At 40.5% G+C, this 23,759-nt stretch overlaps 2 protein-coding genes across 3 annotated transcripts; both read right to left on the bottom strand.

Moving 5' to 3' along the window:
• Positions 1–26: 26 nt before the first annotated feature.
• Positions 27–9,063, bottom strand: LOC143299381 (gem-associated protein 2-like). Of its 2 annotated transcripts, XR_013057523.1 has the most exons (9): positions 8,738–9,063; positions 7,739–7,823; positions 6,751–6,840; positions 5,801–5,863; positions 5,218–5,382; positions 4,687–4,755; positions 4,063–4,173; positions 3,085–3,241; positions 27–1,600 (listed from the first exon to the last, which is right to left on the bottom strand). XR_013057523.1 is itself a non-coding variant. In XM_076612553.1 (8 exons), exons 1-8 carry the CDS (start codon positions 8,899–8,901, stop codon positions 3,146–3,148), a joined length of 843 nt encoding a protein of 280 aa, XP_076468668.1. In that variant the 5' UTR covers positions 8,902–9,063; the 3' UTR covers positions 1,861–3,145. The 2 variants fall into 2 exon arrangements, 1 of the variants encoding a protein (XP_076468668.1); XM_076612553.1 differs by lacking the exon at positions 27–1,600 and having other exon boundaries at positions 1,861–3,241.
• Positions 9,064–14,577: 5,514 nt separating this feature from the next.
• LOC143299881 (uncharacterized) lies at positions 14,578–19,256 on the bottom strand. Its single transcript, XM_076613375.1, has 3 exons — positions 18,335–19,256; positions 16,373–16,504; positions 14,578–15,543 (listed from the first exon to the last, which is right to left on the bottom strand). Exons 1-3 carry the CDS (start codon positions 18,696–18,698, stop codon positions 15,278–15,280), a joined length of 762 nt encoding a protein of 253 aa, XP_076469490.1. The 5' UTR covers positions 18,699–19,256; the 3' UTR covers positions 14,578–15,277.
• Positions 19,257–23,759: the final 4,503 nt, after the last annotated feature.

Genomic DNA, 23,759 nt, shown 5'->3' on the forward strand with positions numbered 1-23,759 from the left:
ATCTAGTTTGAGCATCCCCTTCCCCCCACCCCCACTCTCCCCCAGAAAGCCATTTGAAAGTATTTATTACACAGGAACTTCATAGGACAATGTTTCTTTTTTGTTGTTCACTTGAAAAGACGGTTTTGACAAAAAGTTTTTATGGTGTTTGTTTTTGTTTTGTTTGTTTATTTCCTGGTTGTTGCCCACTTAAAATAGACTGTTTTGTACCAAAAAATATTGCGTCTTCTATCATTCCTTAACTTTTGCAATTTTAAGACTAGAAAGTCCTAGAATAGTATTTGGGCCTGATAGGAGGATGTGCATGACATTCCTGCCCTCTCTGTGAGAGAGTGCCCAGGGGAAGTTACTCACCTGCCCCTTTGCTCCAGAAGATGGCTTATGAAAAGTGGCATTACAACCCCTTGATTACTGCTGACAAGTATACTTATCAAAGAAGGGCTGGTGTCTTACTAAGATTGAACTGACAACTCAGGATGTCAGTCACCAAGTACACAAGTAGTGGTTCTTGGACTATTTATTAAGTTTCCATTGTAATTTCTGCAGTTATCCCCAATTTATTTCTGAAGATTGCACTGGAAATCAGCTCACAAGGGTATTTTAAAATTTTTAGTTCTGCAGTTGTCGGTATCATTTTTAATTGCTGCTGTTATTTTGCTACTGGTATTCTTGGTGGTGGAGGACATATTTATGTGCGCACGTGGTGATCTGGCATTTCTGTGTGCATTACAGAGAGAGATACATATACTACTGTGTGTGAATGGCCTCTGTGGTGTAATCACTCTCATTTCTTACGATCTCGTTGCATGGTTGTGACCATAACCAACTATATATATAATTTTGGCGAAAATCTATGGAGGGTTCTGGTGCTTATTAAAATTATATTAAAAATTGTATACTGGAGTTTATACATCACTTCATATGCCTCCTGGCATCATGGTTTTATTTCCCTTTTCTTTGATTATCTTAATAATTTCCTGCACTGATCAACTGAAAAGTTTATATGCAATGTATTACTATTACATAGCTTCATTCCTCAAGATAATTTGGTGAACTCTTCTTGAATCTAAACAGTTCATGTACAGTGTATTATATGTAGTTTGATTCCTCAAGATAATTTGGTGAACTCTTATTAAATCGCACCTAACCCTGAAGATGTAAAAGAGGAAAGGTTTTTAGAGTCGGTTTGAAACTTTTTGATAACCAGTATGTCAGTATCAGTGCTAATCAAGAAAACACACACACATTCACACATATCAAGTCTGAATCCGTTCCATTCTCTTTTGGGGTTTTTTGTTTTTATTTAAGTGTGCAAGGTGAAGGAAACAATAATCTGAGTCATTTAAGGCATAGGTTCCACAATCTGAGATCAATATTTTACAATGTGTTCAAGACAATGATTACAGAATACTGACAAAACCTCAATGTAGACAAAAGGTTTTTTGCACACATGCAAATACTGTGTTCTTTCACACGTTTCCAGATTTTTGTTGTTGTTGTTGTTTTTTAATGTAACAGTTGAATCATGGTTCTGTGCTTGTCAGAATGCTGCCCCAAATTGGTGTTGACTGGCTGTGTATTGATCCTGGACTGGGACCAGCTGTCATGATGCAATAAAAGGTTTTTATCATTTGTTTCAAGCGTACAGTCTGGATTCTAGCATGCAGTGCCAGTCCACAGATATCTATGAACCTTGACACCTAAAACACACACACACACACACACACATATATAAATACATATATTTGTCAAGACAGGGTTCATACAGTGTCGTGAAATCCAGAAAAAGTCTTGGGGGGGAAGTGAGGGAGCTATTTTCAAGGCTGGACAAGTTAGTTTGTTGTTGTTGTGTTGTTTTTTTTTGGGGGGGGGGATGTTTTGCTTTACATTTCAGTCTGGGAAAGTCTTGGAATTCTAATTAATTAATCTTTTGACCAATACCACTGAAGAAAAAACTTGATGCATTGAGAGAAACAAAGATTTGGACTCTTAGAAAATTAAAACTGTTCACTGACCCAGACTGAGTGAGTGCTTCAGACCACCATCATTGTCAATAACATCCCTCCCAAAACAAATACATCCACAATTTATTTCTGGGAAGACATTTTTTGTATTGCTATGTACAATATATCGAAAAACAAAGATTACAAAGCCAGATTCTGAACTCATTTGATTCTCTTTCTTGAAATATATCAAAATAAATATTTCTCCTTTTCGCTGGTAATAAAGCAACTTTGAATTAAAATGTATAATGCTAAACTAATTCATTTGCCTCTCAATCTTAGTAAAGTACCAAAATAATTCCATATAATGAGCACTTTTGTTACTATTTACACAAACCCAAATACTAAACAACACCACAGGAGAAAAAAAAAAGTAACCAATTGTACATTGTCCCCTTCTGTTCTCACACACGCAGAACAACTCCTGCCAAATGAAATAATATATCCATTTCTTATCCTGAAGGTCATACTGCCATAAACACACCCATCCATGCACACACACACACACCCTAATAAAGCACAAGCACTGAACAAAATCTCTCATCTACATCATGAACACAAAAAAACTCATCCTGAGACAAAAACAAATATGAACTCTAAAATGTCCTACGACAAGAGCCCCTGAAAGAGCAACAGCAATGGGCAGTGACACACTTTTGTTAAGGCCAGATGGTTGGCAAGGCATTTCTTTTATCCTGGAGTCTCTGGCAGACGTCTGATCCACTCATGTCAGTGATGGACATCATGTTTGGGTCAGCCCCATGTGCCCAGAGCCCTAGACAGGGATGGAGATAGTGAGTGTCGATTTGAGTGATGGTAAAAATTAATGTGTGTGTGTGTCTGTGTGTCCTGTGTCAGTATATGAGTGTGTGTGTTTCCACTACTTGTTTTGGGAGGTGGAGTGCCCTTGAGGATGAATGTGAGTGATAGTAAAATATGTATGTATGTATCTGTGTATGTATCTGTATGTACCAATGTGTACACCCTGTGTCAGTATCAGTGTGTTTACATGCGTGCGCTGACAAAACCTGCAAACAGCCAAAGACATTTTCTTCAATGACAAAGTGTGCTTCATACGCACTGAAAGAAAAAAGGGAGCCATGGACAACTTGGTGGGCTGTGGACACATGGGTACACTCCCATCACGTCTTGTCTGCCAGGTCTCCTTGGTCAAAGTAATGGGCCACCAGGCAGATCAGAAGGTTGAGTTCATGCAGCACACTGTCTTCAGGGGAATGCTGCAACACACAAGACAGTAACAAACAAAATGAAATTCACCCTTTACTAAAATAAAGTAAGCGTACAAGAAGACTGCTGCAACACACACACAGTGACAACACAATGAAATTCACACTTTCCTAAATGCACTACAAAAAAAAAAAAAAAAGTAAAGTGTGAGAAAAATATGTAAATTTTTAAAAAAGACAAGATAAAATTGACTGATTTGTGAAGGTGATTGTACAAAATGCTTTAGAAAGGGTAAGAGGAATATGTCAATAATAAGATGGAATCTACCCATTTACAAAAGTAAATATGTACAAAATGATAAAGGGTAAGAGATATATGTGAACAAAATGATAATGTTTACCCATTTATAAAAGTAAATATACAAAACACTACAGTAAAAGCTAAGAGATGTATGTGAACAATATAACATGATGAAACTTTACCCATTTATTTTTTTAATAAAAGTAAGCACACAAAATGCTGACATAAACTGTATGGTGAATATGTGAATAACATACAATCCAGAACTGCTGTTTATTAAAATTTTGCATTTATATAATTATGTCTTGAAATACATGTGATACCCACAATGTGTTTCCTCAGTAAGATACTGGAATCTAACTTCAAAACTAAACACCTGTATATACACCTTTCTCGTGTGTGTGGCTGGGTAATGTGGTGTGTGCGTATTTTCAAATTTTCATCTCAATGTCCATTCTTTCTTGTTTCATTTGCCCTTGTGTTTCGAGATGTAGGACATGCGCTATAGAAAAGCCATATCATTACTGCTGATTTTAATTAAACACCAAGGTCCAATCTCACAACCACTCACCAAGGTGGCGCGGATCACTGAACAGATCCTTGCCAGCTGACGAAGCCAGGAGCAGGACTCTGGAATGAGAGGTTTCTGGAGAACAGCCAGGAGAGAGTAGAACCACTGGCCCTGCACATACACACACACGTGCGCCCACACACACACATGGTCATTGGTATAAGAAACATTCAAATCTATGTATAAAACATGTTAAAATCTAATTAGTCTGACCTCCCTAGTAGTCAACAATGTGCTAGTCCAACAGTGCAGAATTTAAGCAAAAGCATATTAACATGAATTATTAGCTTGCTTGCTTACTAACTGCCCATTATTCCCCCTGGCATGTTGGGCAGCTGAAAGTAACGGCCGCTCTTTGCCGTTTTGGTCCAGTCTCTGAAGTTAAAGGTACCCCAGGTGTAAGATCAGAGTGCATACTTAGCACTTAACTTTTTTTTCACTTTCCCTCCCTTCCGTTTTATCTCTCTACCTTTTGCCTCCACACTTTTCCCTCCCACACACTTCCAACCCCCGTTCCTCTGCAGACTATGCCCACACACCAACACTGAAGGCTGTGAATATAAAGCCAAAAAAAAAACAACCTTGGAGCCAGGAAGCATTTTTGTTCCCAGGTGCAGACATTACCTGTTTGTGTGTGAATCCTGTGGCTTCTAGCCAGTTGACATGATACTCCAGAACTTTAATAACTGTTGGCTGCACACACACAAAAAAAAAATAATAAACATATACATAAGCACACTATACAATCAGATATGTGTATGTCTAAAATAAATTCAGTAACAAATGCATACAATCAAACCTACTCACAAATGGAACTATTCACACACACCACACACACACACATGTTAGCCTTTAAAATCATTATCAACTTGTAAAGTTTAAAAGAAATCAAACAGTCCCTGTCTTTCCCATTTTCCATCAATGAATGTTACATGCACTGTTCACAGGAACTGTGTTCCTATGCACACAACTGATACACTGACAAAATATATCTTCGAGTTCTGTTCCAAATTGGTAGGCTGGCAACCATACACCCCAAACCACACACCAGAATGAACACAATTCAAAATAAACACAGGTATACGACAGCGTGCACACACACACACACACACACACACACACACACTATCATTATAACACACACACCCCCCTCACCTGGTCCATACGAGCTACAATGCTAAGCAAAGGCGGGGTTCCATTCCCATCATTCTGAAGCCTGGAAGTTTCTGCACTGCCATCCGCCCCTCCTTCCGTCTTGGTCTTCAGTTGCAGACGACCAAAACACAGACGACACCAGCTCTCTGCATCGGTGGGCTGAGGCTGAGGCAGCGAAAAAGAAGACAGCAGTTGCAACAACACTGCACTTTTTCAACAAAAAATCTTTCCTGAAAAATAAAAATCTAAACAATGTTACCTGACCCCTGACAGTTTTTATCAATATCTAACCATCCTGCAAAAGTATGCCTTCTCTGGCTTCTGTTTTGGCTGAAGAAATACCAATGTTAAAGTGTACCACCCGAACACACACATGCATAAGCGTACACACACACACACACACACACACACACACATGTACACATGTATGCACACACAAACACACATTTTACATAACACACACACATGCTCAAGCACCCATGTAATTACCTGGATACAGTTTGTTTACATTCTGTGTGCATGACTCAAAACAGAACATCAGCCACTGACTACCCAGCTGATGTTGAAGTCGCTATTCACTTACCAATGTCACACTGGAGAGGCTGACTTCCTCCTTTGCCAGCAGATGCTTGTATTTTATCAATTTCTGAAAAAAATGCTAAGAATTACAAGTGATACGAAATGCATCCAAAATAAAATGTAAGTGTAATCAAAACACACACACACACACAAGAATCAAGAATATTTAATCGTTTGACCTCTGTTGGGGTATAGAGGATATAAAGTAAAATCACTGGTATCATATACCAAAAACTGAAATGTAAATAAGTAGTAAAACAACAAAATTGGTGATTTAAACAGAACAAGAGAGGCAAGGCCTTCTAGACTCACTTGTGATAAATTAAGTCCCCTAGCATTAATTACAGAGTAATTTCCCTTTTTTACTATCTGCACCAAAACGTTTGCAAAATAAATAAAAATTCCATGCTTGGCAAAAGAAGTTCCTGTTTGAACAAAAAATGATAATAATGAATCCTCTTGTTGTTGTGTCAGAATACGAGGTCAAAGTGCCAAGTTTAGAGAATACAAAAAATATAAATATAACAGTAAATGCAGTTTGCATATAATTAGACTTCTTTTTTTATTTTTTTGTGCCCATCCCGAAGGTGCAATATTGTTTTAAACAAGATGACTGGAAAGAACTTAATTTTTCCTATTTTTTGCCAAATTGGTGTCAACTGACAAAGTATTTGCAGAGAAAATCTCAATGTTAAAGTTTACCACAGACACACACACACACACAGACAACCGAACACCGGGTTAAAACATAGACTCACTTTGTTTACACAAGTGAGTCAAAAATCAGCAGTCATATCACACACACACACACACACACACACAATCACCTAGATCAGTGAATAACAAATGTGTTAACAAAGTAGGACACAAAGTAGGAAAAAAAAGAAAGAATATATCATCTACCAAAATCAGTGTGTTCAAATCACCACTGACATCAATATTTTGCATCCTTACCTGTCTAAGGGCGACAAAATCATCCACCTGCATCTTGACCCAGGCAGGAGAGGGGGCAAAACCTTTTGGAGCTGGCATCGCGTCTTTGGGCTGGGTGAACAAACAGTGAACAAAAAGTTCAGCAGTGAAGCTTGCTGCAGTCACTAAACTGATCTGACAATGTTGCTTTAGTTATACTTTTTTATAGCTTACTCCACAGGACCATATCAGAACTGACCAACTCAATAAAAAAAAAAATCCAACCATGTTAAACACTGTCACATCTGGAAAAAAAAATTAAAACATAAAATCATCTTACAATTCCATTTGCATCCTGTTCTTGGACACTCGCTATCTGGAAAACAGCACTGGACCAGCTTGTCTAGTGTCAAATGAATCTTCTTCTTCTTCTTAAATAACTGTACGTCTTCAACTAGTTGAAGATTCTGGTATAATGATTTGGAGGGGGGAGGTGAGGGGGGTCCGGTTTGCTGCTCTGTAGGGAATGCAGTCAGTGACAGCCTATCAGGGAGGGGACGGGGGAGGGAGGGCAGGGTGGGGATGAGGGTGAAGGGAGTAGGGGCCACCACACTCACTGACACAAAAAAGTCATCTTTTTTTCTTTTTTTTTAAATCCAAGTTAAAATGTATGTATACATTTCATTATGATTATACAAATTTCCCCTCATACAGTAATACATCACGCAGTCTTTTCTCCCTTATACTGCCATAGCTAAAGGAAGTTATCCCAAGCTGAATAACCCAAAGAAAACAAACTGTCTTGGGCTAATAACATATTTTTCTTGGTATCTGTGTTATCGTAAATACTTTAGAAATGACCAAGAGGTAAGTGACAGTGAGAGAGACAAAATAAACAAATATAGCAAAATCATGTTGCAGTCTTCAGTAATGACTGTACTAAGATTTTACAAAGATAAAAAAACAAATGCTGCTGATAACAGATAAGAATAACTTAGACTTGTGTTTGTTCAGACTTCAATATGTTTACCTGCACTTTGACAGTCTGTTTACTTCTGTACTTGTTAGTATCCAGGCTCGCCACCACAACCTGAGGGCATTTCTTGGCTTCTTCTCTACACACACACACACACACACACACACACACACACACATGCATGCATGCATGATGAACAATGGATTTCAATGTAATTTACTAATTACTCTGTTCTGACATTTCCACACATATGCAGTACCGCAACTGCTTCGCCAAGAGGCCAAAGTACACTAAGGAAAGCATGTAACAATCATAATATTACCATCTGATTTACCAACCAAACTGACAAATAATAACACCATCAAATCAATCAACAAACCATATTAACACAGAAAATTAAATTTCATAGTAAAATAAAGTTATTTTATAAACACTAAATTTAAAGGCCATTCAACAAACTTCATATCATGTAAATGCATGAATTGACGTTTGTCAAGAAATACCATATTATTTCTTAAATTTACAGCAATATCATTGTAAGTCAAGATAATGAAATGGATGTATACATCATTGCATGTGAGATATGGACCTTCATGGAGGATTTGGACACTAAGAATCCAAGCCCTGGTAATGAGGTGTAAAGTAAAACTTATTCAAGCTATTGCATGATACTGACCGTCATCTACGAACATGTGCACCAAACATTCAAGTTCTACACTGGGCTAAATGAATGTCTGTTGGCATCAGAAAATAACCAAAAACTACTGGGGACGAACCCACCGTAAACTGTGTCTGTGAGCATGCATATGTGTAAAAAAAAAATTTTTAATTAAAAAAAAAAAAAATTAAAAAGAAAAAAAGTGTGTGTGTGTGTGTGTGTGTGTGTGTGTGTGTGTGTGTGTGTGCACGCCTCTACAGGTGTGAGTGTGTGTGCGCGCGCACGTGCGTGTGTCACTATGTATGTGTGAATCTGTGTTGAACTCAACACGAAGTGTTGGGAGGGGGGTGTGGGGTGGGGCGTCAGGAAGATCTTTCCAGCGTTTATCTCATTACCTCACTCGACGCAGGTATTCATTACCAGTGGTTGGTGGAATGTCCAAGTCAAAAGCATCCTCTGCGCCATCGTCAGGAATTGCCAGTGCTGGCTCCATCAGGCCGTTGTCATCGTCGTCGGCTTCCATGTCAGAGATCACTTTGTTGTTCACTCTTGACAACATTGTGATGCTTTGTTCTTCAGGAATGGTTAAAAAAAACACTAAAAGTTCACCACAGGATGGCTACCACGCAAAAAAAATGTTTTAATTGTAACAATGTCTCTGTCAATGTTTACGTTCGACCAGCGTGTGTCGTGTGTGTAACATTTGTTTTCGGCCCGGAAGCCAGCCTTCCCCATCCCCCCATCCCCCTCGCGCCCCATATCTTTAGCAGAATTTTCCCAAATATTCCAAAGTCTGCTCAAACAGTCGGGGTGTGGGGCTAGCAGGGGTGGGGGAGACGGTAGTGGGATGGTTGGATACGAGGTGAGCTGAATATCTCTGTCTCATGAGAAATATTGATCGAACTTGAATCAATAGTTCTATCATAAGATTACACGTAACAAGTAAGTGTCTTTCAACTTCATTGATGATCAACGTTTTCCACCAGGTTGCATTCAGATGAATAAAGAGATACAGAAGGAACAAACTCAGAACTCCATCCACATTCAAGAATACAAGATTGCCACACACAGAGATTAAATAACAGATATCAGATGGATATTGTATTTGCTTCCAACGTGATATGCAGTTGCTTAAAGACACATTAGTCAACAGAGTTATTTCCCTGTAAAAAGTTGGCCTTTGCAACAATTCGAAATCGAAGATGACAGCAGATGAGGAAAGTCAGTTCGAAAATACCAGGAAAATGTCTGCAGAGCGTCTGAAATTTCGACCTTTTCAAGACGTCAGAAGTGAAGAATATGGATGAGAGGTGTTTTTGTTTGATTGTTTTTTGTTTGTTTGTTGTTGTTTTTTTGTTTGTTTGTTTTGTTTTGTTTTGGGGGGGGTTTTTTGTTTGTTTTTTTAATTCAATTGCTCGAGGCTAAACTTCTGGAAACATGATGTGTTTTTGTACTGCGCAGTGGCAAGGCAACAGTATGATGGAACCACTGAAAGAAAGAAATGCAAAATGATTGATAAAAAAATAAAAAATAAAAAGCTGTGGAAAGCAAAAGAGAAGAGAAAAAAAAACTTTTTGATTTTTTTTTTAATTGACAGAAACAGGTAGTTAAAATTGGAGGAAAAAACTCAGCTTGTGCAAATGTTGGCAGCATACTTGGCCCTGTACTTTTAACAGTATCAATAAATCATCTCCCTGAACGTACAGAAAGTACATGCAAAATATTTACAGATGATACTAAACATTATGGTAATGCTCAAGATAATTTCACTCTACAAAAGGACTTACATAACTTTATAAGTACAGGAATGGTCTGGTAGATGGAAGCTTTTTTTTTAATGTATCAAAGTGAAAAGTAGTGAACATGGGAAATAAAAATCCAGAAAACAAATGCCATCTGAAAACATAAGACAACACATGGATATTGAGAAATGTCAAAATGAGACAGACCTTGGCATCACTTTTGATAATAAACTATCTTTTGACACACATATACACAGAATATAATTAATAAAGCCAATCACATGGTTGTAGTTATTAAGAGAACGTTTACCTATTTAGTCAAAGATATTTTTTCTGAAACTGTATAAAGCATTAGATCACACTTACTTCGAATATGGTAATATTGTGTGGCACACATACCTCAAGAGAAAATTTGTCGCAATAGAAAGGGTGCAAAGAAGATGCAGCTAAATTATTAAAAGAATGCAAGTCTATGACCTATTTGCATACTTAAATCTGCATTCATTAAAGGGTAGAAGGTTAAGAGGAGACTTAATCGAAACCTGCAAAATGTTAAATTCTTTTAATGATGTTAATATAAATCATGATTTTATAATGTCAGATTACTGGAGTACAAGAAACTCAGTGATGAAAAACTTGTAGGGAGCACTGTAATACCAACCAAAGGAAAAATCATTAGCTAACAGAATGCACTGCCAGTTGCAACTAAACTTGCACAGAATACTAATGTGTTTTTAAAATCTCCATGATATGTACACCCTTTTTTTCTTCTTTTTTTTTTAACTTTGACGAATGAACAATTCAGACAGCGAAATAGCATACGCGTATCCTGCAAATAAGGAAAAAGATACAGATACTGAAGGGGACATAAAAAAAAGGCAGTGAGGCCTCGCCAGACAACCTGCTAGTCCCAACACTGCTATTTCTACTACTACAACTACTATTACTACTGAAATTAAGATGTAAAATAAAAGTGGAGACAAGAAATTATTTTCTGATTTGAATGGCTGGAAATAAATATTTTTTCATAGAGGTTTCATTAAAAAAGGGGGGGGGGGGCAAGACACAACATGGCTGACAGGAGAGTGGAGTGCGTTCCATGAAGAAGAAGCCTTGGGGAAAAAAGTGCATTTTCCATACGAACTGGTTCTGTGGGAGGACATTTTTAAGAGACGATCATCTCCTGATGACTGGAACTGGCGAAATGGAGAGTAGTAATGCAGAAGTTCAGAAAGTTAAGAAGGAGTCATGCCATTCATAACTTTGTAGCACAGGAGAGAGACACGGTTTGTAATCTATTCTTTTAATCAGTGGAGGGAATGAAGATGGGTGACATGAGCAGATTTTGGAGAACGGAGGATAAAACTTGCAGCATGTTTTGCACCCTGTGACGTCTGAATGACATGGGGCATCCAGAACAGTTTCAGTAGCTCAAGGAGGCGCCACTGCGTTCAGACAAATCCATATACGCTACACCACATCTGCCAAGCAGATGCCTGACCAGCAGCGTAACCCAACGCGCTTCAGAGTCAGGCCTTGAGAAAAAAAAAAGGGTGAATAAATAATAGATAAATACATATATATATAAAAAATTTAAAAAAACTACTACTAATAATAATAATATGTATAAGGCGCAAAAACTTGATGAAGTCAACAATAAGCGTACATAGATAAATAAATAATAATAATTAAAATTTAAAAAAAAACAGAACAAAGAATGACAACGTAGTCATGTTAGAACCATGCAGCCGGGGAACAGACAAGGGTTTTTGTTGTATCCTGAGACCGAATGTGCCAAAATGAGCTTATTCTGCGTAGCTCAAGTTAACAGAACTTACAGATTGAGGAAATCTGCCGTTCAAAAGATAGTCTGGTCTCAGTATCCACCCAGGCTGCGAACAGTTTTCGAAGTTGGAACATCGCACCCATTTTAATCAACTGAACAGCTTGAGGAAGTGAAACAGAATTTAGCAAACGTTTAGGAGCCATTTATGTTTTTTCGTCATTCAGCTGTAGTTTGGAACAGTTGCATTCTCCTCCATTCTGCAAATGTCTGGTGAGTTTGAACCAGAGATTTCCTCAGCATTTGTGGGCAACTTAGGCGCTTACTTCGTTGATGTTATGCGAGAGTGTTAGTGGCCATTTCGAGTCAGTAAAACCAAGATCCGATCAAGATACGTTCAAACACACTTTTACGTACATCACCGTTTTTTGGCTCATTATTTTGTCACTGTTTTCATATCCATGCTTCGTTTTCCGGATAACGTATGTTCGTGTATCTGTAACCCAACTTGCACGTACTAACGCAGATAGCATTATCACTAAAGTACACTGATTTGATCTTCTTCCACTGTGTGTACACTGCTATTGGATTGATTAAAGAGGTCTGCACATAATGCTGGCAGGGTGGTTTAGGAACTTTTAGACATTTAAATTTGCAACTAAAATTTGGATTTCCGGGGCGCCGGGGGAGGAATAGGCCTGAAGTATTGCCACTTTTTCTTGACCCATTAATTTTGAAAATGACCCATTGATTTTCTGGTGCACTGGTCAAATGACCCATGGTATCCTGAACCAAACCTAAACTCTGGAAAGTTGTGTGCATATATATTATGAGCCGCAGTGGCTATTCCGCCAACCGTCGAGTGAACCGGGCCTCTGCCGGAAAACGCTGTTTCCCCCGATGGTGGCTCTCCAAGCCTGCCAACTTGAACGCCCAGCTCATATCACAGATTGACCGTAGCTTACACTAAGTTACAGCTGGGCCAAAAGCAAAGTGAGAGCTGCATGATCAATGGTTTCTCCATTACAATGGGAAGTCATTTACAGCTTAGTCTGTTAGTGAAGGTCTACGACTCTCAAACTAGGAGGCGAGATTGCACTGGCTCTTAGTGCTGCAGCCTTGGGGGGCTAGTTGCCCTTTGGGAACCATCCCAACACCGACTATCCTAAAACCCTCTTGGCTGAGAGAGTGGTGATGTAACTTGGCAAGACACTCTCCGCTGCAATCAAATTCTAGCCCAGATAGTCGGGACAGCAGTTGTCTCCTCTGCTATTCTGATGGTCATAGTCAGATACGACTGACTATCATACAAACAAACAAAATCAAAACAAAACAAAACAACGACAACAAAAAGCCGGCCGATCACACAGCGCGTTTCTGTTCTGCTAGTAACGAAGTAGGCTTTTGCATTCATAGCAAAAGCATCATGAAGAAGGAGCTCGTTGGAAGAGCGGATTTTACCAACTACAGTGAATTTCATACTGACAGTTCAAAGCATCGGTCCCGCATCGTTTTGCGACCCTTACTTTATCCGTAACCCTAACCCCCTGGAGCAATTGTCAAATGGGCGACGGAGCCGAGATTAAAATCATCACTTTGACAGCTGTCACTATATCTTGCCGAACCAGTTGAATTTTTAGTTGGACCACGATCATTTAGACACTGAGACGATTTCCATTACAAGGCAATGGAAGGGAAGATAGACGGTCAAAATTATTTTAATAAAATGGGGTGTAGCGGGAATCTGACAGTCTCCTTAGTCAGAATCTACACGAAGTGTCCAGTTTCGTGTCGATCTGGGAACGAACTTCAGTCGAAAAGGAAGTGAAGAGATCCAACTGCCCACTGGAAAACGACCAAATCAGAGACGTTATCTAGCATATTGATCGATGACAAATTATCAGTTGATGATAAAACGTTTGGAGAATTATCTGTATCGGCGGAATACGCAGTCATAGTGCCCCCGAGTGTTTGTAGAATCAGTAGATATTTGGTCAACAGGCTTAGCTGACTGTCGGAATAGGCATTCGGACCATTGTCTCAGCCGACCGTCGGCGGAATAGCATCGTTCTATAGGAATACAAGATTAACCTATTGATAGGTTGGGCTCATTTGAAGCATAAGTTTGTGTCAAAAGTTTTGAAAAAAAACAACCACCAACAACTAGTTGCTGAATCTGTCATTGGTGCCAAGCTAATTCCATTATTTGGAAGATTTTTTTTTAAATAAGGGGCTTTTGGGAGTTGGACTGCATGCTGAAATTAGCATTGTCAGCTCAGAGGAAAAACCAGAGACTGAGGACAAAATCAAAACACTATTCACACGTTTGATTAAAAACTTATAAGGGTAACAAAATCATTTTACACATTGATAATTGTTGCAAAGCTGAAGCTCAGCTTCCAAGAAAAATTATGTTCAGTCTCAGAGTCAGACACATTCTCGACCATATACACATACACGCGCGCGCGCGATCACACACACACACAAACACACACACACGCACACACGCGCGCACGCATACATCCATGTTTCCATCCATACATACATACACTGATGCATACATACACACGCACACTCGTGCACACACGCACACAGACACACACACTGAGACACACATACACGCGCGCGCGCTGTCTCTCAATAATTCATACAATAGGCAGAACAAGATTGTAAAATGTTTGTTTTATTAAACAGTACACATGAAAAAAAACACTGCTTAGTGCAGGTATATTGTTTCATAAGATGATATAGTGGACTCAGACAAGAATGGACATTGCCTTACATCGTCGTATCTGGCAGAACCGTGAAAATAATTATCAGACAGACAAGAATAGACATTGTCTTATGTCGTTTGATAGAACTGTAAAAAATTACTACTAGGTTGATGTTTTCGTTGACTCGTGTGTGTACGTACACAAGGTGAGTCCGTTATTGTATTAACCATGTGAGAGTGTGTGCGTGCGTGCGTGTGTGTGTGTGTGTGTGTGTGCGTGTGTATGTCAGATCATTCAGCGCTGGCGAACGAGGAGGAAGAAGAAGAAGATCATTCAGTGTCCGTCTGAGTTATAAAGCATTTTGTGGTGCATGCAATGAAAGTTCATCACACGACCCCATGGTTATTGTCCTTTTGTGTGAGCATGTGTGTATGTGATACGATGTTTTCAATTAAGAACCACAAAAATACGTCAGGCAGACGTTCTCTGACAATTACTGTTGTTGTTTTTTTCTTTCTTTCAGCCATTCTTTCCTTTCCAGACACAGCAACAATTACCCCGGTACCAAAACAACACACAAAACACGAGAAAACAAAATCTGCTCCCTCAAGCATACCCTCTGAAAACGCCAGTTGGAGGAGCCCGAGGAGGTGCGGAAATCCTTGGGGTCGTCCCGGGCCGTAAAAACCTGCTCCCTCAAGCACACATCCTCTGAAAATGCCAGTTGGAGGAGCCCAAGGAGGTGCGGAAATCCTTGGGGTCATCCCGGGCCGTGGAGTAATGCGTGGCGCACACGCCCCGGTCGAGGTCCAGGTCCACACTGCGGCAGTGGCGGTCCGCCCGGCACAGCTCCAGGCAGCGCTGCACGGAGCCCGCCCTCCGGCTGTTGCTGGCCTGCTGGGCGAGTAGCAGGGACCCCGGGTAGGAGAGGAAGTCCCGCTGAAGGTGCGCCTTGCCGCAGCCTGGGTCGTACAGAGAGAGTCATCATCGGTCGTCGGCGTTGTTTTGTTTGTCAGGTGAGTGAGTGTCGACTGGTTGGTTTAGTCTTTATAGTCATCATCATCGGAGTTGTTTGTCATTGGTGGGTGTCAACAGGTTGTTCATGAGTGTCAACAGGTTGTTTCAGTCTTTAGTAACATGATCGGCATTGTTTGTCATTGGTGAGTGTCAACAGGTTGTTTGTCTTTAGTCATCAGCATTGTTATCACTGGTGAGTGTCAAGAGATCGTTAGTTTATAGACATCGACATTGTTGTCACTGGTGAGTGTCAACAGGTCTTTCGATCTTCTTCTTTTTATTTTTATTTTTTTACAGCAGATGTGATGTAGCGTATGTGAAGAACTTGAGTCTGCATGCTTCGACACCTTGAAAATGAAACTGCATCCATGCACACGTGTAGACAAAGATGATAGGAGGTATAGGGTATGAGAGAGAGAGAGTTATTGGGGGGTTTGTTGGGGGGAGGGGGGGGGGACACACATACACACACGCGCGCGCGCGCGCGCACTCACAGCAGTGGTGATGCCTACGGCAAGGAAGCGAGAGAATCTGAGTGCATGAGATCGACCCACGTCAACAAAAGGGTTGTCCCTGCCAAAATTCTGACAAGATAACAAAATTCTGCCAAAATTCTGACAGATAACAGAAAAAAAAAGTGGTGCTACGCTGTAGCGATGCGCACTCCATAGGGAGAGCTGCCCGAATTTCACGCTGGTCTGTAGTGACCAAGAGTAGAACAATACAATACCGTACAATACATTACTTATCGTTCCTCTCAACAGACGTACTCACCTTCCACGCAGGTGTCCCGGCTGACGGAATAGTAGTAGCCAGGCTTGCACAGACACCGGGAGGAGAAACATTGTGACATCCGTGCCGGACACTTGGAGTCTGCCACACAACTCCTGTTCAGCCACACCAGCGCTGAAAAATTGTATTGTATTGTATTTGTATTTCTCTTTTTATCATAACAGATTTCTCTGTGTGAAATTCGGGCTGCTCTCCCCAGGGAGAGCGCGTCGCTACACTACAGCGCCACCCATTTTTTTTGTATTTTTATTTATCCTGCGTGCAGTTTTATTTGTTTTTTCCTATCGAAGTGGATTTTTCTACAGAATTTTGCCAGGAACAACCCTTTTGTTGCCGTGTGTTCTTTTACGTGCGCTAAGTGCATGCTGCACATGGGACCTCGGTTTATCGTCTCATCCGAATGACTAGCGTCCAGACCACCACTCAAGGTCTAGTGGAGGGGGAGAAAATATCGGCGACCAGCGCGCTCAGATTCTCTCGCTTCCTAGGCGGACGCGTTACCTCTAGACCATCACTCCACTCGATCCACACCACTCCATCACTCGAAATATGATGCAAAACGTGAAAATTTTTGCTTGGACCTAGTATAGATTTGGAATAAGATAGGTGTCATCAATCACTTAAATGCAAAATGCGTATGGACATGAAAGGGGTGCAGACCTTGCGCTGCTTTTTGAATAAGCTACAGCTTAGTCTTTTGTGAAGGACGATGACTCTCAAACTAGGAGGCAAGATTGCACTGGCTCTTCTTAGTGCTGCAGCCTTGGGGGACGAGTTGGCCTTTGGGAACCATCCACAACGCCGACTGTCCTAAGAACGCTCTTGGACGAGAGAGTGGGGATGAAACTTGGGCAAGACACTCTCCACTGTAAACAAATTGCAGCCAAGATAGTCGGGACAGCAGTTACTTCCTTTGCTGTTCTGATGGTTGTAGTCGAAAACGACTGATCATCATACATCGTTTGTGATTAAATGAGTGTGCATGAATATATGAAATAGTATGGACCGTGGCTTTGAAGCTAACTGGTGGTAATTCCATTTATGCAGTGATAGAAGTAAAGCGTCTCGGTGACAGCGCCTGGTAGGTAAAGGCTGGCGATTTTTCCGATCTCCCAGGTCAACATATGTACTGACCTGCTAGTGCCTGAACCCCCTTCGTGTGTATACGCAAGCAGAAGATCAAATATGAACGTTAAAAATCCTGTAATCCATGTCAGCGTTCGGTGGGTTATGGAAACAAGAACACACCCTGTATGCACGCCCCCGAAAGCGGAGTATGGCTGCCTATATACGGGGTAAAAACGGTCATACACGTAAAACCCCACTCACGTACATAGGAGTGAACGTGGGAGTTGCAGCCCACGAACGCAGAAGAAGAAGACTGGCACGTGCCAAGGACGTCAGCCCTTCCGCTCAATTCATCATCCCCGATTTCATAAAAATCATCGTAAAAATGTTTTTTAAATAAAAATAAACATAACAAAAGATCAAGAATACTTCAAAGCAACACAAAAAATACACAAAAAGCCCACACAGACAAATATCACCACAAAATGGACAACTTGTGGTGCCCACCCTAAAGTGTTTACAGTAGCACTACTTACGTAATCCCCAGAGCAAAACAGAACAGTGTATCATAAACCAAAAAAGAGAGAGAAAAACTGGGGGGGGGGGGGGGGGATATAACTGAAGGCATTCAAATTAGAATTGAGGAAATTTCTAGCACAGAATTTCCAGAAAATGAGTATGCAGCTTAAGCTGAAAGGCTCCCGGTATCTATTGGATGGGAGTGATATAACTGAAAGCATTTATATATATATATATATATATATATATATATATATATACATATATATATATATATATATATATATATATATATATATATATATGCAAACATTTTTTTTAAAGGTCTTCATTACTTCCATCACTCACTCATTTTACCTTCCACGCGCTCCTTCAGCACGAAGACGTGGGAGCCCAGCACGTGCTGGCTGGCGTCGTTGCCCTTGCGCATGACCGCCGAGTGGCCCCGGCACTTGGCCTGACCTGCCTTGGCCCAGGCCTGGGTGCCCACGGTGGAGGGTGTGATGGAGAAGGTGACGCAGTGAGGGGTGCTGAGGCAGGCGTGGGCACAGTGCACGGGGGACATGGTAGCCTGGTCGAAGAGCACCTTGTTCTCGAAGATGTAGCCGTTGAGGTACTTGAGGATGGACACCCGCGCCTCTTCCACGTGGAGGAGCGCGCCGTCCCGCAGCAGGAGGGATTTCAGAACGGTGAATATCAAGAGGAGTTTTGGAGTTTTCATTTTCTCATGTTTTTTTGTTCAGTTCTGTTTGGGTGTCAGGTGGGTTTAAAGACACTTCTTTGAAAACAAAAACCATATGCTGGTTTGTACTACTGGTTGATAGTGGTTTCTAAACTTAGCTGATATACGTAGAATAAAAACTGCAGACAGCTTCTTACATTCTCTGGTTCAAGTTGTACTTTACACTTCCAGTCCTCTGTCTTACACACACAATGAGTAGCAGAATGGTGGAGACTGCATGATGTGATGCTCATTCAGTCATATCTGTGTGCGCCGGTATTCCAAACGGCGGGTTGTTGTTTTTTGTGTGTGATTTTTTTTTCTCCAAGTTTCCAAATTGTATTCTGCCAGTTGTAATCAATGTGAATTTTTGCATCGATAAATAGTTGACAGGTTTTTCTCTCTGTGCCAAACTTTTGAGCTGACATAAATAATAAAGCCTAAAGTTGTTCTTTAACCAGTCTTATTTCTCTGTTCACGATCTCTTTGTGCACAACGTTGTCTAGTCTTGTTCTAAAGAGGAAACATATTTCTGAAGAAACTAACCAGGAAACTAGTTTTCAGACGCTGACCGTGTAGCATGGGATCATGCCCAGCAAAGGGAGCTGTATAAATACGAAAGCACGATGCCTTTATGCACGGCAAAAGCGCTAGAGACGCAATCAAAGTGTCACGTGTGGAAATCTGCATGCCGTAAATTACACTTCTTCAAACAGCGGCAGTTAACCCACCATGACAAGATTGGGGACGTGACTAGATTACTGATGCATGAGTCAATAAAAAAAGACTTAATTTTCTTTCCATGCAGCCGATGATCGATCCGTCTAGGTCGATAAAAAGCAGGTATAGGAATGCGCGCGCACACACACACACACACACACACACACACACACACAGGATAAAGATCGAAAGATAGATGGTGGTAGAGGTTTCAAAATCCACATTTAGTCAAATCCATCAGATGGTATTTCGTGTGTTTTTTGTTGTTGTTGTTTTTTGTTTTTGTTTTTAATTATTTAAATTACAGTATACGAGTTCACACCTCATTATGTGTCTAAAACCGTTTATAGGCCTACTGTGTTACTATATTGTTTAATACTTCACCCTTACGACACCACATATCTAAAAATTTAAACATAACACAAATGACAATACAAAATGTATGATTGTCTACATATTTTAGGCGCGATATTTGATTTGACGCCCAAAAGAGATAATGAAAATCATTGTCTGATGTGTATTTTCAGACCACACAGTTTTATTTCTTATTGGGTGGAGAACAGCACAGTATATACATAGTTTACAGTTGTTGGGGTATTTCAGACGAGTGACAATAATATACGAACACTTTCCACTTAATTTGGGGTTGAGCGCCAAACGACAAAGTTGAAGTTTGAGCCAACACCCAGAAAACAGTGAGGTCCTTATATTATATTATTGATATGTGTAAAACGGACTGGCATACAGCAAATCGAACTCAGTGGACGTGATGAAAAATCAATCAACAACAAAAGATAGAAAGAAAGAAAGACAGAAAAGAAATGAATCAAATGAGAAAGAGACTGAAAGGAAATCAAAGATCTTTTATACGTATATGTGTTTTCTTATCTTTCCTTTATGTAATGAAGTTTTCTTGTTTCGCCATGCTGAGAGAGACAGAGACAGAGAGAGTTCAATTGTCTGCGGTGACCTTTCATGGCTTCAATGATTGCGCAGATAAGCAAAGCATGTTTATTCAGACAGCCGATCGACCGGGTGACTAAAAAACACTTCATCACAGAACCGGCGTGCACGTGCACAAAGATAGGCACACACAGCACCGTCCAGAACCCGAGAGAAAGGACTCCCCAGTGAGGTCATTACGTGCTGTCAGACAACAGTAGCGGTTGACGGTCCTGCCCACCACGGCCGCGCGTATCCTGATGCGAGTAATGGTCGTGATCTATTCCTGGTGGTCCATCACAGCCTCTGTCTGTCTGTCTCTCTCCTTTTCTTTTCTTTTCTTTTTTTCTTCCTCAGCCGATTGACCGTCTGATGAACTCGCTCGAACGACTGAATGCAAGAATTACCTCTGAGTTCTTGCATTTCATTCGCTCCGTCTCACAATTTGCCGTCACTGATCCACATCATCAGTCTTTCGCGCAAACTTTATTCTAATGTAAGTATAATCTGGAATATCCGTCCAAGCTTTATTAAAACAGGTGCGGAACATCAGTCCAGAAATGCAATTACGTGATGTCAGACCTTTCATGTTTTCGTCTTTGCTTTGATTGGACGCCATCAGTTTGCGTTTGTGAAGGACTTGATCGTCTGGATACGTTTGAAATACAATTGAAGACAGTGAGTACAAGAGCGAACGAGCGCTCAAGCTGAGAAGGGGCAGGATTTAAGTCATTGCGTCGATTTCTTAGCGTTCAGCGCAAAAAAAAACAAACAAACAAACAAAAAACAAAAACAAAAAAAAGGGATTATTTCGAGTCGGTGTATAGAGAGCACTGAGTCTGACATTGGCTTTAGGATAACTTACGAACAGTTGGCAGACTGGAGAACTCTGAATCTTGTACCGCGTGGAGCAGCAGCTGTAAACTGATGATCACCGTCTTGAAACCGAGGGCTTGTATGTTGTTCAAGAAAGTTATACCAAGGATCAATGTCCTGAAGTTTTGATTATCTCTCTCCTGCTGTCAGTACAGAAAAACAAACAAACAAAAAGACCCCAAAAACCCAAAAAAAACAACAACCACCAAAAAACAAAAAAAAAAAAAACAAAAAAACAAAACGAAATACATAATTTTTAGCAAAATAAATTGGTTTCAGAAGAGAATGATGATTTTTTTTTTCTGGGATGAATTTTTATTTTCTTCTGGATTGGACTAAGGGTACGATTCTTTCTCTTTTTTTCTTCTTCTTTTTTTTCTGGATATTATTAAAATGAACCAATGCCCTCCCCCTCACCCTCTACTTCAGTCTGCCCCTTGTGTGGTATAGGAGTAATGTGAAATAAGAAGAAACGTGTATCTCATGACATTGCTTACACTGTACTTACCCAGACGGCTACTATCATAGTGAAACGCTCGATGTGCTTTCGGCTGTGATGACTGAAAGCCGATCCACAATCTGTTTCATTTTTCAGTCTCTCTGAAACATCACCATTCCATGTACAAACTTATAATTCCTCGCCTGGGCAACGACAGGTCCTTGCTTGCTTACCCGGCAACACATTGTAGAAAAGCTGGCTTTGCATTATGGTCAGACTTTTTCAAAATTGCTTTTGTAAGATTTTTTTTAAAAGTGTGACATTAATATACCTTCGCTTTATTGAACTGACTCAGTTCACATGACCCCAGCTTACTGATTTGGGGTAAAGGTCACACAGGGAGGTCTGACGTACGAGAACTACAGTTGCGCATCTGTTCCCAACTAAAGATGCGAAAAATACACACACTGAGTTGCTAAATTCGTTTTCTTGACTTGTGATTTTGAATGAAAGTCAAGAACAAGCTGACAGCATTTTCAGTAAATCGTCCAGTAATGTATACCCATCTGTCCAGGCCACATCAATATGTTTGCAAGACAGATCATGGACAGACACATAGACAAACACATTTCGACGGTGGGTATGATGTACCCGCAGTATCCCCGTTATATCGTCCAGTATCTGGTTCTAAAGACGAGGAAAATCACTGAGAAGTTGTGTCCCCTTTCCCCAACATGACGCCGAAACATAAAATAAGACGGCCAACATCATAAAACACTCCTTTCATTTTGTTAAAAGCGCCGGCCCATTATCAACTTGATTGCTTTATTTTCTTGTAATATATAGATGGGCAGATCATCGAGAAGCGCAATAGCAAAACTTCCCAGTTTGAACCGTCAGTCAAGTTTCAATTTATTTTCGAACTGAAATAGGAACTGAAGAAACTAGAAAGTGTTGCAAATAAAACATCACCCACCAGGTTAGCTACAATTTGAACAAGTAACGTGGAGAAGGTGTTGGACAATGATGCATAAACAGTCAGCGGCCCCCAAACCGTTGTAATCATGTTTGTCATAGGTTTGTAATGATACTCATCGCCGAAAAAACAAACAAACCAACAACCAAAAACAAGCAAAACAAACAAACAGGCAATTAAAAGTTGTTTCGAGATCACCATATCAACGAACGGACCTAAACATAGGAAGGCTGGCTAAACTTCCAACATCAGCTCCACGAAATGCCTGCAGTGCGCTTCAACATTTTGCTCCAAATCCGGCCACGACCTCCTGGCCATCAATGGTGCCACAGAAAGCATCAAAATCTGTGGACAGTCGGCAGCGGGAACACTGATGTTTCCAGATTATTAATCTACGACGTCAAGAACAGCGAACTATATGCTGTGAATGAGATCTGGAAGAATATAGAGACACAGTACCGTTACCAGCACACCAAAAAGTGTGCTGGTGACCACTGATGTCAAAAGCGTTATGTACGAATGAATAGAGTACACAACAGCCTTAGTGTATCATTACCTCATAAAAGACCCTCTATCAGACTTTCCTCCACCCTAGGTCGTTGAAAGGGTCACAGAACATGTGATAAAATAAATCAGTAAATAAAATTAAAAAAACACATTGTCTTGACATCTGAAGACCAGGTGTATGCTACCGCGGAGCAAGTTCTTGTCACTGCCATTGGCCATGAGAAGATGGCCATGCACTGGCACACGAAAGAAACTTGATAGACAGATGGGGAGGCAGGTCGACGTAACAGCAGAGGGACACTGAGAGACATGTATACTTGTGATGTTTGATTGATGCTTGCTTGATTGACTGCAGTATTAGTCATTTCTCCTCGTCACAATAACTCGGACAGCGATAGATCGTCGGACAGACAGTGTAATAAAACTGATCAAATGAAAGTATGGTGCGTGGCGTTGTACTAAATTGACTGCTGTCTTGACGTATCGACATTCAAAGGAAAAATACTATATAGATGTGATAGTATTTTACTTGATTTATCCTGCAATTATGATGCGTCTTTCATCGTGCAGCCAAACACCCTGACCAAGGACTACTGAAGAA

Source organism: Babylonia areolata, chromosome 25 (assembly GCF_041734735.1).
Source record: "Babylonia areolata isolate BAREFJ2019XMU chromosome 25, ASM4173473v1, whole genome shotgun sequence".
NCBI classification, from domain to species: domain Eukaryota; kingdom Metazoa; phylum Mollusca; class Gastropoda; order Neogastropoda; family Buccinidae; genus Babylonia; species Babylonia areolata.

Coding starts and splice junctions, on each gene's coding strand:
- LOC143299881 (XM_076613375.1), bottom strand. CDS start 18,698: ATGAAAACTCCAAAACTCCTCTTGATATTCACCGTTCTGAAATCCCTC. Junction 16,505..18,334: donor GCTGAAGGAGCGCGTGGAAG/GTAAAATGAGTG, acceptor ACAATTTTTCAG/CGCTGGTGTGGCTGAACAGG. Junction 15,544..16,372: donor CCGGGACACCTGCGTGGAAG/GTGAGTACGTCT, acceptor TGTACGACCCAG/GCTGCGGCAAGGCGCACCTT.
- LOC143299381 (XM_076612553.1), bottom strand. CDS start 8,901: ATGTTGTCAAGAGTGAACAACAAAGTGATCTCTGACATGGAAGCCGAC. Junction 5,864..6,750: donor ATTTTGTCGCCCTTAGACAG/GTAAGGATGCAA, acceptor CATTTTTTTCAG/AAATTGATAAAATACAAGCA. Junction 3,242..4,062: donor CAGTGATCCGCGCCACCTTG/GTGAGTGGTTGT, acceptor TGTGTGTTGCAG/CATTCCCCTGAAGACAGTGT.